This window comes from Pelodiscus sinensis, chromosome 3 (assembly GCF_052426305.1).
Source record: "Pelodiscus sinensis isolate ZL-2025 chromosome 3, ASM5242630v1, whole genome shotgun sequence".
NCBI classification, from domain to species: domain Eukaryota; kingdom Metazoa; phylum Chordata; order Testudines; family Trionychidae; genus Pelodiscus; species Pelodiscus sinensis.
The window spans coordinates 45,783,290-45,798,160 of NC_143054.1; the positions used below are offsets into that span (position 1 = coordinate 45,783,290).

A 14,871-nucleotide genomic window follows, 5' to 3' on the forward strand; every position below is an offset into this window, starting at 1 on the left:
GGGTTAGAGCTCCACCCTCTTTCCCCCCTTCTTTCCCCTCCTCCTCCCCTCCCCCCCCCCCCCCCAGGACAGTCACCACCACCAGCTTGGTGATTGATGGACCAGGCATCCTTGGGAGATAGGATGGATAAGGGGGGCCAAGAATGTAGGGAGGTTAGGGGGCTCCCACAGTGGGGCAGTGGATAAGGTACTTGTCTCCTTAGCCAGAGGTCCTTTGTTACTTCAGAGGTGTTGTGAGGATAAACTAAAATGGTGAAGTGCTCAGATACTCTGGTAGTAGGAGCTGTGAGGTAGTTAGACTCGCTCTGGATGTGTCTTCAGTGCTCTGGGGAGGAGAAGTGACTTATGTGGGCAGCAGGTCAGATGGTGAGGGACAGGGGGAACAGTTGGGTTGCCACGACACTCATTGTCTGTAATATGAGCATCCCATCTTTCCTGATTATCTGTGTCTCTGATATCCATGTAGTTTGGAGGGCTCATTCTTGTTATGCTTTGTGATAACCAGCAAACAGGCCCGATCATCCTGGCAAGAAGTTTCCTGTCAGACGTACACTTGCCCCTTCCTGTGAAAGCTGTTTCACTACCTGGCTGACATAGCATTGTAACCACTTGCTCAAATTCCTTTGCTTATAGTCCATTAGCTCCTGGAATAGCTGTTACACCTGCTAAAGGAAGGACTGAGAAGTGTAGTGGAACTTCTTCCCAGCTTGCATCTCCTGCCTCCTCCTTAAGGAATCAAGGCTCATGCTTGCTGTGTCTTCTCCACTCCTGTTAGGGTTTTCTTTACCATCTCTGGGTATGTCTACACTACCCCGCTAGTTCGAACTAGCGGGGTAATGTAGGCATACCGCACTTGCAAATGAAGCCCGGGATTTGAATTTCCCGGGCTTCATTTGCATAAGCGGGGAGCCGCCATTTTTAAAACCCCGCTGGTTCGAACCCCGTGCAGCGCGGCTACACGGGGCTCGAACTAGGTAGTGGGAACGAGGTGTACCGGTAGTTCGGAATAGGAAGCCTAGTCCAAACTACCTAGTTCGAGCCCCGTGTAGCCGCGCTGCACGGGGTTCGAACCAGCGGGGTTTTAAAAATGGCGGCTCCCCGCTTATGCAAATGAAGCCCGGGAAATTCAAATCCCGGGCTTCATTTGCAAGTGCGGTATGCCTACATTACCCCGCTAGTTCGAACTAGCGGGGTAGTGTAGACATACCCTCTGTTCCACAACCATTACTTCTACTGGCTATGTGCTTACACTTGGAGCTTCGCCACTGAATTCAGTGGAGCCAGGATGTACACTGCTTGAATATTATTATTCTTCCATCTCTTATGAACTTTGATTCATTTCCTGAAGATACGCAATGCCAGCATATGGGCAAGATTATCTTAGGAGTGGATGTAATTCTGCATCCCAACTGTGCACGTAATCAGAGCCCAGATAGACTCACCAACAGCCACAAGTTAATTCTTAGCTACATCACTGAATGGCAGGCTGTCTCACTTCTGACCACGTTTCCATCAAGGACTGGACATTGTTTACTTTTGCCTTACAGAAGTCACTTTAAGGCACTCTACACAATCCCAGCAAGTTTTAAACCACTTGGCCAGGAATCTAGGTCCCCCGTTTCCAGTGCCAACTTACTGTGTCCTTAAAAAGCAACTGAAATTTCCGGCCATTTAGTTAACAATTGTAACAACATCTGTCTGTTAGTTCTGCAGTTGTATATGAGGAAAATTCCATCCTTTTCCATTAAAACAAAAGACCATTTTGCCTATTGAAGCAATCTTTGAATGGCAAAATAAATTTGAAGTTAATTATTTGATGCTCTCCTACACCCATACCCTTTTATTCCTGGCATAGTTGTGCCATACTCTAGTACAAATAAAATAACTATCAGTACAAAATAAATTAGATGTAATTTCATAGTATTTGACATATACAAGTTAATATTTTATTAAATAAATACAGTAGATGACAAAAATTTTACTGCTGCAAATGGAAAATTACATTCTAAGATAATTATAGGTCATTTCAAATGATGTATTCCCTAAAATATATGCAGAATACTATTTCCCTGTGAAATAAGAAATACAATGGCAAGAAAGTTAAGGGACATGTTTTTATTTCATAGCTTTCTGCAAGCAAAACTGCTTTGATACAAAATGAGTTCAATGATATAGTGCTACCGTCCACTCAAGCAAAAGAAACCTCACATTTACATGAACGCACTTTATATTGAATTCTTACAGTATAGTAGTTTTAATATCCAGAGTGTGTCTGGCCTCATTAAAGCAATGGCACAGAAATGCTGCAAGATATTGGAGTATTGTATGACTGGCAAGTGCTTAAGTAACTTTCTGTGAGTTCTCCAAGAGATGCTGCATAAATAATTGTAGTGTGAATGTGGTTTTTATTCCTTAGTAAGTCTGACATACAGCCTTTAGTGTTCTTTAAGTTATCTCAAGATGTGTAATTGTGTCTTTTGGCTTTTTATATTTATTTTAAAGAAAAGTCATGAGGTATCCTTTCCTGTTAACTCGTGATGGAGTGATAAACCTATTTGACTGAGGTTGCAGAGTTAACTGTACATTCAGTACACTACACTTTTGGGAACTGTTTTAGTGTACTTTCTACACATTACTGTGTACAATTGTTAGTTTAGATTAAAACTCTTTCCCCCTTCACATAGGATATGGCAGAAACAAACAAAATCTGACAAAAATTATACACATAAAATAAAAACAAATACACAAATAAGGCCATCTGCAGAATTAAAAATCCACCTCTTGCAATATTTCACAATAATTTCTACATAATATTTTACATCTTACAAACTTAAATATTTAATGCACAAGGCAAAGACCTTTATGGAGCAGATCACATTATCTCTTGGAGGACTTGTCCAATTTGCTGACTGGTGGCCTCCTTTGGGGAGTTGGAATTTTAGAAGGCTTGGCTGATGTTGGCCGAGAACCTGCTCGGGGCTGTGGTCTGCTTGCACTATGAACAGTCTCTGACATGTCTGAACACACAGACTGGATTTCTGAAATGTCAAAGTCAGATGCATCACTGCCTCGGCGGCTACTTGACCTACTGCCCGCCTTGCTTCCTGCTCGGCTTCCAGGTCTACTTGGAGTTTTTCTGGTGTCTGTAAGGAGAGGGGAAAGGTGTCTATTGGCAATAGAGAGACGAGGCTGAACGAGTGATATTTAGTGGGTGTTTTTATACACTTAGGACCTTAAACATTTCACAAGCCACCTCTGGAACTCCTACTGGCACATAGGAAGTGAGGTCAATATCCAGCTTCAGGGAAAATATGTGGAGTCTGATTCTCCTCTGTGCTTAGCACTCCCATTGGGCTGGTCCTTAAGGTGAAGAAATGACCACCTTAAGGAGAAAACATTCCGCTATTCCTAAAACAGGAATCTTTCTGAGAATGATACTGTAGCTCATGCAGCATGATGCATGAGTTACTGGTGAAATTTTTTGACCTGTGTTATGAAAAAGGTCAAACTAGATGATCCAATCTATGAGTCCTAATAAAGGGAAAGCAATGTTTGATTCAATATTGAGGTATATTAAACTCAACTGCTAGCTTTTCTCTTAAAAACTATTATCCTGGCAGCTTCTATCAACTCATTGATATACAGTGGTAAAATACAATAAGCTACATGTTCCAGGGAAACAAACAAACAAGCATTAAGCCATGCAGTATGTTCATGCTGTTAAGAATTATTTCTTTCTTTTCAATGGATGAGTGTATACAACAAGGCCTGGTAAAATTACATTTTGTTTATTCAATACATGTATGTCACCTTTACTTTGTGTCAATACAGTTCATATATCAGGTGGAAAAATCACAACAATGATCTTAAATGGAATAAAGTCATGTAGAGTAAGTTTCAATTTATTAAAAATCAACAGATCTGGCTTACTGCAAATGCAAAGAAAGCCTGGTCTAAACATTTTCATTAGATTATTTCTTCTTGAAAACAGTAGTAGATTAAAAGATAGGAAACATTTTGGGAGGAGTCTTCATTTCTTCTAGGTCCACTTTGCACACTATAAGTGCTGAAAGTAGGTGAAAGCAACTTCGTTGACTCCTCTACCAACCACCTAACCTCTACCCTTGCAAAGAAGTGTACAGGAGATAGTAACGGTGTTCAGCTACTCCCATTTATTGACTAATGTAACATTCATCAGTGGCATAAATTGCAGCTGCTCTCTTGCAACTTTTAATTTCATCAAGCCAGGGGGCCACAGCTAGATGTCCGAAGCCCAGCCACTCTCCAAAGCATCTGAGCTCTACAAGGATCTAAAATCTGCTCTTTTAATTTTAAATGTTTTCCTGGGGAGCCATTACAAACTACAGCTGTTGCCATTCATACAGTAGCACAAATGTGCATATCCCATAGAACCATCTCAATTTATTCCCAAGTATTTTTCCTAGTGGTGGCAACCACTGCAGTGTGCATCGTACCAAGCACTAACATCAAAGCACTCACCTGCAAACTGCGCTCTAACTCTGGTAGCTGCTGTTGATATTAGGCTGTTGTCTTCTCCAGAGTGGAAACCTTTCCCTGACAGATATCCTGGCAGTCTAAGTTTACTCCCTTGTATTGGTGTTCCCTATATAAGACAAATATGGTTGTTTCATCTGTTATTACTGAGATGAGCCGAGTGGCTCTGCATTTGGTATTTCATCATCATCTTCAGAACATGCATGCCAAGTCTTGCCTGGCATCATTATAGATGTGTTTAGTAATGAGAATTACTTCAACCAGTTTGTTTAACATTTAATGCCTAAAGTGGATCAGCAATAAAATCATTCAGTCTCCTTTGCATCTATAGTATCACATTCGTACGTATGTATCAGTGTATTTTTTTAAAAAGATGCTTCCACCATTTTAATTAGCTTACCATATTAAGTTAGTTGAGGGTACAGTACTTAGCATATTATTAGAGTAAAGAAGCTTCATTTTACATGCCTACCTGGCCTAAACCATCTGCCCATGGTTGTAAGTGAAGAATGCTCTTGTTTTCACTGAAAGGTTTAGGTGCACAAAGCAAAGACTTATGAAAATTTGAAACCCACAGCCCCCAAATCACCAGATTTTGATCCTCTTTGCACCAGAGATGAAGAAAATATGAGACCCTAACTTAGATTTAAAATATTCTTTTTCTTTGTGGCCTTATGTTGTTCAGAATATCTCCGCCCATAGTCTTGTATTGCTTGTTTTAGAAACATGCCATTTATGTTTTAGAAATTTTTCTGCACATCACACCAGCTACTAGGAAACATCATAACAATCACTTTGACTCAGTCAACATAAAAAGACTAACCCAGAAAACAAGCTAAAGATGTAGCCTATGTCACTTGTGACCTGGCAACCTCAAAAGCACTGGGGTTTGAAACATTCATTTAAAAACAATTCATTGAAATTGTAGACAACACATGCAGCAGCTGGGAGATGTAGTAAAGGCCATTATATCTCTGTCTAGACACACCACTGGCTATGGAGACACCATCTTGCATCCCATTACCACCAAGTATACAGAACAGACAAGTCAACAGCCATCTTGGAGAGCTGCAGGAGAACTATCCCTAAGAAATAAAATAACACCTTCCTGCAGCGTTTTTCCAGACTCTGTGAGAGGCAGTTATCACATGTGGAAGTCCTTAAATTAATCTCAGAGGTTCTTATTTGATTGGAAATTCAGCAAAAACATAACTTTTCACTGGTCTTCTTGTACTACAGATTGCTTCCCACAGCTGTGATTTTAAAAGTACCATCAATTAACCTTATATGGATACTCAGTTAACAATTAAAGCACCAAAGAAAATGAAAGCAAATGTATTAAAATTAACATCTGTTCAAACTGTGCGCTATGATTAAATCTTTTAAATTTTTTAAAGCAATAGAACTAAAAGTGAATGTAATACATAATATTATACAAGGAGTGAGTGAAAAGAATCTCTATATACTTGATGCATCAATGAGCAAAGCCATACTGAGTTGTGTGAATTTAGCATTGAAAAGTGCCAGGCTGAGAGCAATAGCCATTGAAGTCCTCTATTTATGATTGGAACAGATCAAGCAGAGGCAGAAGCAGTGCCAGCTTCCCCACACTAAACCCATCAGCGTGCCTTAATACTGAATGGCAACTTTTAGAGGTCAGAAAACAATATGGTGTCTGATCCAACTGGACTCTTTACACTGACCTCAACTGGCATTGGACCAGGTACTTATGCTCTGTGTCCATTCAAACCTTGTTTCCTCCAGTGACTGCCAACATGGATGCTAATTATTACAATATTAGTGTTTTTTTTGGTACTATGCACAGGAAATGAGACCATCAAACTCATTTTCCATGAGTCACTGAACCGTGATCTCATTATAGCAATTGTGTGTCATTACCATCATAATCTGAATCTCAATAGCTGAAAGGATCGAATTATCAGTCTCCTATGCCATCCTGCTTACAATGGAGTGGCATTTCTTTAATCAGTAACTTCACATTGCAGATTATAATGTATTACTCTCATGGCTGCACAGTATGAGCGCACATTATCAGCACAGAGGAAACAATTTCAGGAAAGGAGTTCATAAAATGCCATCTATAAACCAAAGTGAAAGGTAGGGAGATTTTCTAAATTTTATCATCCCAACTGGTATCATATTAATTTTCACATCACTGCTTGATTATTTATACTCTAAAGATATACTAATCAAAGAATCACAGGGAGAGTTTGCATAAGACTAATATTTTTAATGTACTGAATGAAAGATCAATTAAAGTTTTGAAAAAAAAAGATTTTAAAATATATGAGAGAGGTTTATAAGATAAAGTATTAATAGGCAAAGTACAGTGCAGCTGTGCAAAGAACTGTAATGACAGTTAGTGAGTTGATAAGTTTTAGTGAAAGAAATTCATGAGACTAGAATTTCTGTCCTTACTGTACCTCTGTAGATGACCCTTGATATTCTGAGGACTCTGATGGTTTAGAAGGAGTTGACGTTTTGCTGTTTGTCAACCATGGTTTACCATAATTGCGTGTTAAATGATGGGGTGTCTGTATGAAACAATGGCAAATTAAAATATAAAGGACAGTAGATGGAAGACAAGTCTGAGAGGGGTAGCCAGAGTACAGAGACTAATTTTACAATTAATATAAAAAAATCAAAACAAAGCAGAAAGAGTTGGTAAAGTCTGTAAAAAGAGGGGTATGATTTATTTCTGAAATGCAGTGGAGAGGTTCATTTTTGCTCTTTCAAAACACATTCTCTGTTTGCTGATTGACTTATATGGCACCATAAATAAAGAAGTCTTTTCTAGTGTAGGAAAAAAACAGTAAATGTGAGAACAACACTGAAAACACCCATTAGAAAATGATGAAAAGAAGTCCTACCTTGGGTGTACTTGTAGCAACCGCTTGTGGTGAAGCTCCCTGTCCAGCCTGACTTGACACAGAAGTAGATCTGTTGGGAGAAGCACCCCGTGAAGAAGGTCGTGATCTACGACCTCTCGCTCGGAAAGCAGCCACATTCTGATTAGCAGCATCTGCCAAAATGAACTTTTCACGCAGCTCCATGTTTGTCCTCCCTTTAGCTGCAGCACATAAAAGAGATGGGGCAAGAAGTCAGCTTTGCAGATCAATCACATGTCTGCTTGTCACCTCTTTTCTCATGCCATCCCCAGCACAGTGTACCAACAAATAAAATGCATTACTATGTAATGCATTCATTTTGGACACACGACGGTTCATGTGTAGAACATGCTTATTCTAGTATCTTAGGCCAGCAGGAATGAACAACTGTCAAAGAAAGTCAGCATGATAATGGAATGCTCAACATGCTAAGTCACTGTTAACCAACTATTAACACACACAGACACAACCTGATGACTTGCTTGACTAATACTACAACTACTTATAATAAATAACACTTACTTGGACAACCGAGAAAAAATTACCAAGTGTAAATGGCAGGAAAGCAGCAAATATATTTGTTCTAAACTATGAAGTACAGTACTTTGGCAACATGCAATGATGAACATAAAACCCAAGCTACAATGAGGTAATCCCTGGCTAAGCACTCACGTAGACATACAGGCACAATGAAAGAACATTCCACAAGAATCAGAGGCATAGCATGTTAGTATTTTATTGTATCAGCAGCATGAATGACAATTGTTTTTGAAACACTTTGGAAGAGTGTCAAAAATTAGCCTGTAAAAGCATCAGCCTACACAAAAAAATATTAAGCCAAATGTGATGAGTTAAGCATATTGTTATATATATATATATATGTGTGTGTATTTATAATATATATATATATATATGTTTATTAAAGCAAGAGAAGGAAAGAAAGGAAGAGAAAGGCCAGGAAAGACAAAGAGAGAGAGGTTTGCCAACCTATGGTAGGCTGAGTGGTAATTGAAGAGTTTGATTCCGAACGTAACATTTTACTCCCATGATGATGAACTAGAAAAAATGACACAGGATATGAATAACATTAAAGAAAATCGTTAGCAGGAGAAGAAATTAAGTTCAGCAATTGCATATGCAAGAGACTCAGAGCACCAAGCCAAAAGACAGAACCGAGAATAAATGCTAAGTGTTCCTAAGCAAGCTCTCAAAGTTCCCCTGAGCAAAAAATTGTGTTTGAATAGACTTAGCTGCAGTGGCAAGTACCCTTATGTAAGAAAGGTGTTAATCTGTCAACATAAGAAATATCAGATTAAACTGCTTTACATAGAGTTATTGTACATATTAAGCTGTATATAATGAGAGCACTATGAAATATGCAGTGTGTGTGAGAAGATCCTGGCAGAGACTAAGGCTTAAGGAGGGGCTTGATCCTATTCCACTGAAATCAATGACAGCTTGATCACTGATTTCAACCAGTAGTGTAATTAGAGCATGTGATTACCTCAGAGAGTTCGGTATTCACATGCTCTAAGCTATGCATTTACTTGAACCCCTTGCTGAATTGGGGCGCATGCACAGTTACACCTACAGTGGGAGTTATTTAGAGGATGTTCTACATACATGTCCTAATTAGGGAACAGGAGAGGCAGGACCTAGCATCATCTCTGAGGGGAAGTAATAAAGAATTTTAATAATCACATTTATTGATTTCAATAGCAATCAATTTCAACCAAAGTTCACTCTAAGTTGTGCGGCTATGCAGCTGTGTAATAAGCCCTGTACAGGGGCTCAGGCTGCTGTGCACAGAGCTGCTATGGCCAGGGGAGAGGACCCTCATCCAAAACCACTGCAGCTCCCTGGCAGGGCCAGAGGAGCATGTCTTTCCCCTGGTTGTTGCAGCTCCCTGCGGCGACTTGAGGAGATGCACACTCCTCTGGCCCTAACAGGGAGCTACTGTGGCTGGGGGAAAGATGCACTCTTCCCAGGTCCAGCAGCAAGGCTAGATTAAGAAGCGAGCTTAGGGGCTCCAGCTCTGGGCTAAGAGTGGCCTTCTTAGTCCAGAGTCTTGGGCTGCAGCTTGTAAAGCCCGTGTTCTGGGCAGCCCCTACTTGGGTGGAGTGGGGGTGAGGTAGCTCTGCATGATCGCCACACGGGCTGGGTAGCTCTGTCCCCACAGCTCCCATTGGCCAGAAATTACAGGCAATGGGAGCTGCAGAAGCGATGCCTACACATAAGCATTAGGCAGCACAGAACCACCTGTCTCCCACCACCAAACAAGAGATGCCCCAGGTCAGCACCCTGCAACCTAGCCTCTGCCCTAGCCCTGAGTACACTCCACCACCCTAGCTCCCTCCTAGACCCTCCACCCCAACCCTGAGACCCGTCCTGCACCCTAACTACCGCTCAGACCCCTCCATCCCAACCTCCTTTCCTGAGCCCATTCTCACATTCCAAATCCCTTGGCCCCAGTCCGGAGCCCACTTCTACACTCCAAATGCTTCATCCCCAACCCCACTTCATAGCTGCACCCCTAGTCAGAGCTCTCATGCCACCCCAACCCTGAACCCCCCTCTCACTCTGAACCCCTCAACCCTACCTCCCACCACAGATCATCCATGCAGAATTAATTTGTTATGTGTACTAATATTGAGGTGATGTGTCACTGGGGGTAAGTCTAGACAGCATCCCTGTGTCGGCAGGGGGATGCAGATTAGGCAGGTCGACATTGCAAATGAAGTGGGGATTTAAAAATCCCATGCTTAATTTGCATAAAAATGGCCACCGGTTTTACCGACTCAGCACTGTTTACAGGATCTGTCGAAAAAGGCTTTCTTTCTGGACAGATCCCCCCTCTAGACTACTGCTTTTTGCCGACAAAGTGCTGAGTCAGCAAAAACGGTGGCCATTTTATGCAAATTAAGCACAGGATATTTAAATCCCCTTCATTTGCAATGTCGACCTGCCTAATCTGCATCCCTCTGCCGACACAGGAATGCAGTCTAGACATACCCACACTGTTTCCATATTGGTAAAAATAATAAAATTCATTCTGCACATGGACATAAAAAAATAGAAGAAACACTGATTACAACCTGAGTAGGATGTGAAACCCCAGTAAAGAGCATGTGAAGAGTACAGCCAGTCAAAATATTTTCAACATGATTTTTTCCCATTGAAAAATACTACTTTGTCAATATCAAAGCATTATGCAAAACCGTTATCGGTTTTGACAAAAGTTCTGTCAGGGAAGTTTCTCAGGTCCAGGCTGGACGTTCTGGTGAAAGCGAGACAGAATGGCTCTACTGCTGGATAGTTATGGCTCTCACCTGGGAGATGAGAGCAGGGACTCTCGCACCTGCAAGGTGAGTGTGCTAACCACTGAGCTATTGGCTGTTACGAGGAAGTGGGGACACGTGGGTTTTTTTGCTTCTGCAAAATATTTCGAATGGTCTGAGTTTATTTGATCTTAGTTTAGTCGGCTTAGTTTATTCAGAACAAAAACAAATTTGGAAACCACAGCATAATTAATGAAACATTTTTTTTTTTCAGGAGAGTCCGGTGTAGAGTTTGAAAAGTGATGATGGTATCTCTGGAATGCTATTGGACATTGTGATACCAAGCAGCAGCTAATTCTCCATTGCCTTGTACTATGTGGAATAGTTTACCTTGTGCAGAGTGAAAGTAAAATGTTACCAAATAAGAATGTAGCAAAGGTAAACGACACTGCTTCTTTCCAGGCAGTCAAGAATCAGGCTTTTGGTCACAGCTGCAACTGTAATATTCTTCACTTTTCTTCCTCTTGGGATATGAAATGCCTGTGTTTTGTGGGCAGTAGGCTTATTTTCAAATACTGCTAAAAACAGACTTTTATAGCAACTCAGCGTTGACATTTTCTACTCCATTTGTGATACTCCCTTTACAGTATTTAAAATAGGAAATGTTATTACTACTATGGTAATGATTTCCATATGTGAATGGTATTCACTGTTACTGCTTATGGGTTAGTTCTTGTTCACTGTAAGTTTCTTCTTTTTGATTATACTACCTACCTTTGTTGCAACAGGAACTACAAAATACAAGTGATCTATCTGCCCAAGGTATTTATTTATTAAACTTTTCAAATCCTGAGTCCAATCCAGCAGTTCTCAGGCAAACAATGGGAGTTTTACCAAAGTAAGTCTAAAGATGAGCATGCTTCTGACCTTCGGTGACTTATCTTTTTCCTCACCTTTCCCTTCAACTTTCCTATTCTATTGTTGTCTGATCCTACTGAATCAGCTACTATACTCTTTCATAAGAAAGTACATAATTGTACTTGCTTTTAACTCATTCTGAACAGGTAGAGTTGCTATTACAATTTTTTCGAACTGCATCATTCCTGCTACTATTTGGCTTTTACCTCAATTGGCTATTTCACCCCCTTTCTCTTTTAGCTCCTGCTGTTCCTCTGAGTCAGGCACCTATTTCCTCTTGACCAGAGAGAACCTATTATCCCACTGGAATAGGACTTCTTGGAAACCTCTATCCCACATTACCCTGTAACCAGTCTGTGAAGGGAAAATGCATAAAGCAACATATTGTACACAACCGTCACAAGACAGGTGCAGAGTCACTCTCTAGTCCCCAGCCCAGAACTTCTCTCTCCGCTCTCTCACACAAGGCTTTGGGCTACAAGGAGAATGCCAGCGAGAACACAGGATTGATTGCACAAGCAGTCTCAGGACAGGATGAGTCCCTAGGTAAGTCAGGCCTTGTGGCTGTGACTCTCAGTGTTCTGATTACCTTGTGCTGATTTATAGTTTTAAAACTTTGCTCCTGATGAGCTGATTTTGATGACTGCTGCTACATTTTGTTTCTGCTGAGTCATACCACCAGTTTACATTCCATGTGCTGCACTTAGCCAAGCTCAACTCTTTATTACACTAGCATAATTACACCTGGAGCAACTCTACTGAAGGGATCACAGTCGCTCAGGATCTATTCAGATGTCATGGAGCTGCATTTGGCCCGTAGGATTTTAAAATACATAAAACTAGAACTAGGAAACATGCAGTCACTGTTTAAATAAACAGAAGGCATTTTTTACATTTCAATTCTATCCTGCAAAAAATATCCCTCCCAGTTCTTGCCAGTGACAGCATCCTGTTAATGATTTTAATGTCTGTTCTAAAACAACCTTCTTACATACCCCTGCAAGGATCATTTTTCACTAAGAATTCATCCAGTGCCATCCAGCCACCTCCAACGCGAACCATTACTGTACTTCGCAAGATGCGAACAAGACGCAGCTGTTGAGAGTCACCAAACTGTAACAAGATTAAACAAAATGACAAGGTTTGCAATAGTTCACCACAATATAAAATATACATTTCAGCAATGATGGGTTAAAATCATCCATTCTAAATTTCTGCTTTAATTTCTAATCATTAGTAAACTCTTAAAATATGATTTTTATGAAAATTGTCAATGGTGTTAAGATTTCAATTTGAAAACCACTGCATTAATCTAAAGAAATATGGTAGGATTGTGAAAAAAGGCTGCCAGGCTGAACTTTATGATTCATTCTCAGAATTTTGTCTAAGGACCTTGTGAAAGCAGCAAAACTAGTAATACAATGTTTGGTTCTGTTATGCATTGGTGTGAATTAATCAGCGTTAAAACTTTCACTGAACTCTCTTTGCAATAGCAGGGATACAGTTTTCAAAGATATGAAACTTTCATGTGAAAAGTATGGAAAAACTGTCAAATGATAGATCAGTGGGCTGGAATTCCGCAGGCCAAATTCCAACCTCTGCTTTGCATGCACTGAAATCAATCATAGTCAAATGTACATATCTTGAGAAGAATCTGACTGCTGGAGTAACTGTACCTATTTGTTCCAGTGAAGCGATGGAAACATATTAAAACCAAATCACACAAATGTGTCCTTACTTGTTAAAAGAACTGTGGTATTGCTTAAGCAAAATGGACAAGAGAAAGGGCAGAAGGAATATTACTTCTGGGAACCAAACAATAGGAAAGCTTAAAAGCTTAATTTATTAATTAAAGAAAATTGTATTTAAATAAGTAAAATGTACATGTTTAAAGGACCTCTATGTGAGGATTTTTAAAGCCATTAAGTAGCTTTAAAATGAAGAACCACCTTCTTATAGCATGTAACTCAGGCCTACACTATTTTGTTTCACTTATTAAAGAGGAGGTTTCCTTTAATTCTTTGATTAGCCTAGAAGATTCCTTTGTTTTCAACAATTTAACATAACATTTAGGCTTTGCACTGCAGCCAGACTGAGGCTTGGATGATCCTTTTCAAATCAGTTTATATTGCAACTTGTTCAGCTAGCATGGTTGCTGCCAAATAGCACAACTTCCTACATGGTGATTTCATAAGCGCTCCATTACAGATTTTTTTATTAAAATATTTTGGGTACAGACTTTCTTTGGTCAAATTTTTGGAACTGGAACTTTATTAACTCCATTCAACTGAAGAAGTGGGCTGTGCCCACGAAAGCTCATGATACCATCTACATGTTTTGTTAATCTTGAAGGTGCTGCCAGAGTATTCATTGTTTTTTAAGTTTTTAAGTTTAAAAAGTTAGGCCAGAAGTAGATTGGCAAAGATAGGTGGTGAAGGCTACTTTTTACTGAGCACATGCTATATTAACTCTGCCAACAACATTTTAAAAACCCAGGCAAAGTTACCATTTCTGTAATATCTTTAGCATTGAAAACCTAAAATCATATCTTCATATGTTGCCTTTCCAAGAACATGAATAAGATGCTAATGGTAATTTTCATGATAGACACTTTCATGTATATGCTAGGCATGCAAACTGATTTTATATGTGATAGGTTGTTTTTCAGTATCCCATCCTATAAAGGATTCATTGATCTGTATTTCTTCCAATTACTATTGTATGGCACTTTCACAAACAGAAGTATTTTTAAATACAATTACTATACATTTTGTTTTAAAAATATCATTGATGGAGGAATGGAAGCAATCTAAATTTGAACTTCAACATTATTTTGCTAACTCAGACCACAACGTTTTGTATTAAAGATATGTATAATACATTGTGAATAAATTCTTATCTAGTCATTTGACTTCTAACTTAATGCACTGTGATTTTTCAAGGATTCTAAAATTGTAATAGTAATACGTGACTAAGCAATATGACACAATATAGAAATTTAAGGCACACTGCTGTATTATAGTTCACATAAAACTTGGGATAGAATAATTAATTCTCTTCATAAAGCATAATTGAAGTGCAAAATGGAATTTATCACATTAACTATTGATGTCTTCATTATCTGGTTCCCTTAAAAGTAATCTCCCTAATGAGACAAAAGGCAAAACAATAGAGAGGGAGAGATCCTGAAACCAGGAACACTTTATAGCATTTATAGAAACACCATAGCAGCCCAACAATGAATTAGCTCA

At 39.6% G+C, this 14,871-nt stretch overlaps 1 protein-coding gene across 28 annotated transcripts in view; it reads right to left on the minus strand.

Moving 5' to 3' along the window:
* Positions 1-1,923: 1,923 nt before the first annotated feature.
* DST (dystonin) overlaps positions 1,924-14,871 on the minus strand; it is a 466,993-nt gene continuing 454,045 nt past the window's right edge. For 16 of the 28 annotated variants that reach the window (XM_025182427.3, XM_075923642.2, XM_075923659.2 and 13 more), the window contains 6 exons: positions 12,616-12,733; positions 8,412-8,480; positions 7,407-7,606; positions 6,960-7,070; positions 4,501-4,624; positions 1,924-3,143 (listed from right to left, as the gene is read on the minus strand). In XM_025182427.3, coding sequence (XP_025038212.3) covers positions 2,878-3,143; positions 4,501-4,624; positions 6,960-7,070; positions 7,407-7,606; positions 8,412-8,480; positions 12,616-12,733 — 888 coding nt within the window. In that variant the 3' untranslated portion in view covers positions 1,924-2,877. The remainder of the gene's footprint in view (positions 3,144-4,500; positions 4,625-6,959; positions 7,071-7,406; positions 7,607-8,411; positions 8,481-12,615; positions 12,734-14,871) is intronic. The other 12 variants (XM_006110983.5, XM_075923660.2, XM_014571373.4 and 9 more) reach the window with 2 other exon arrangements.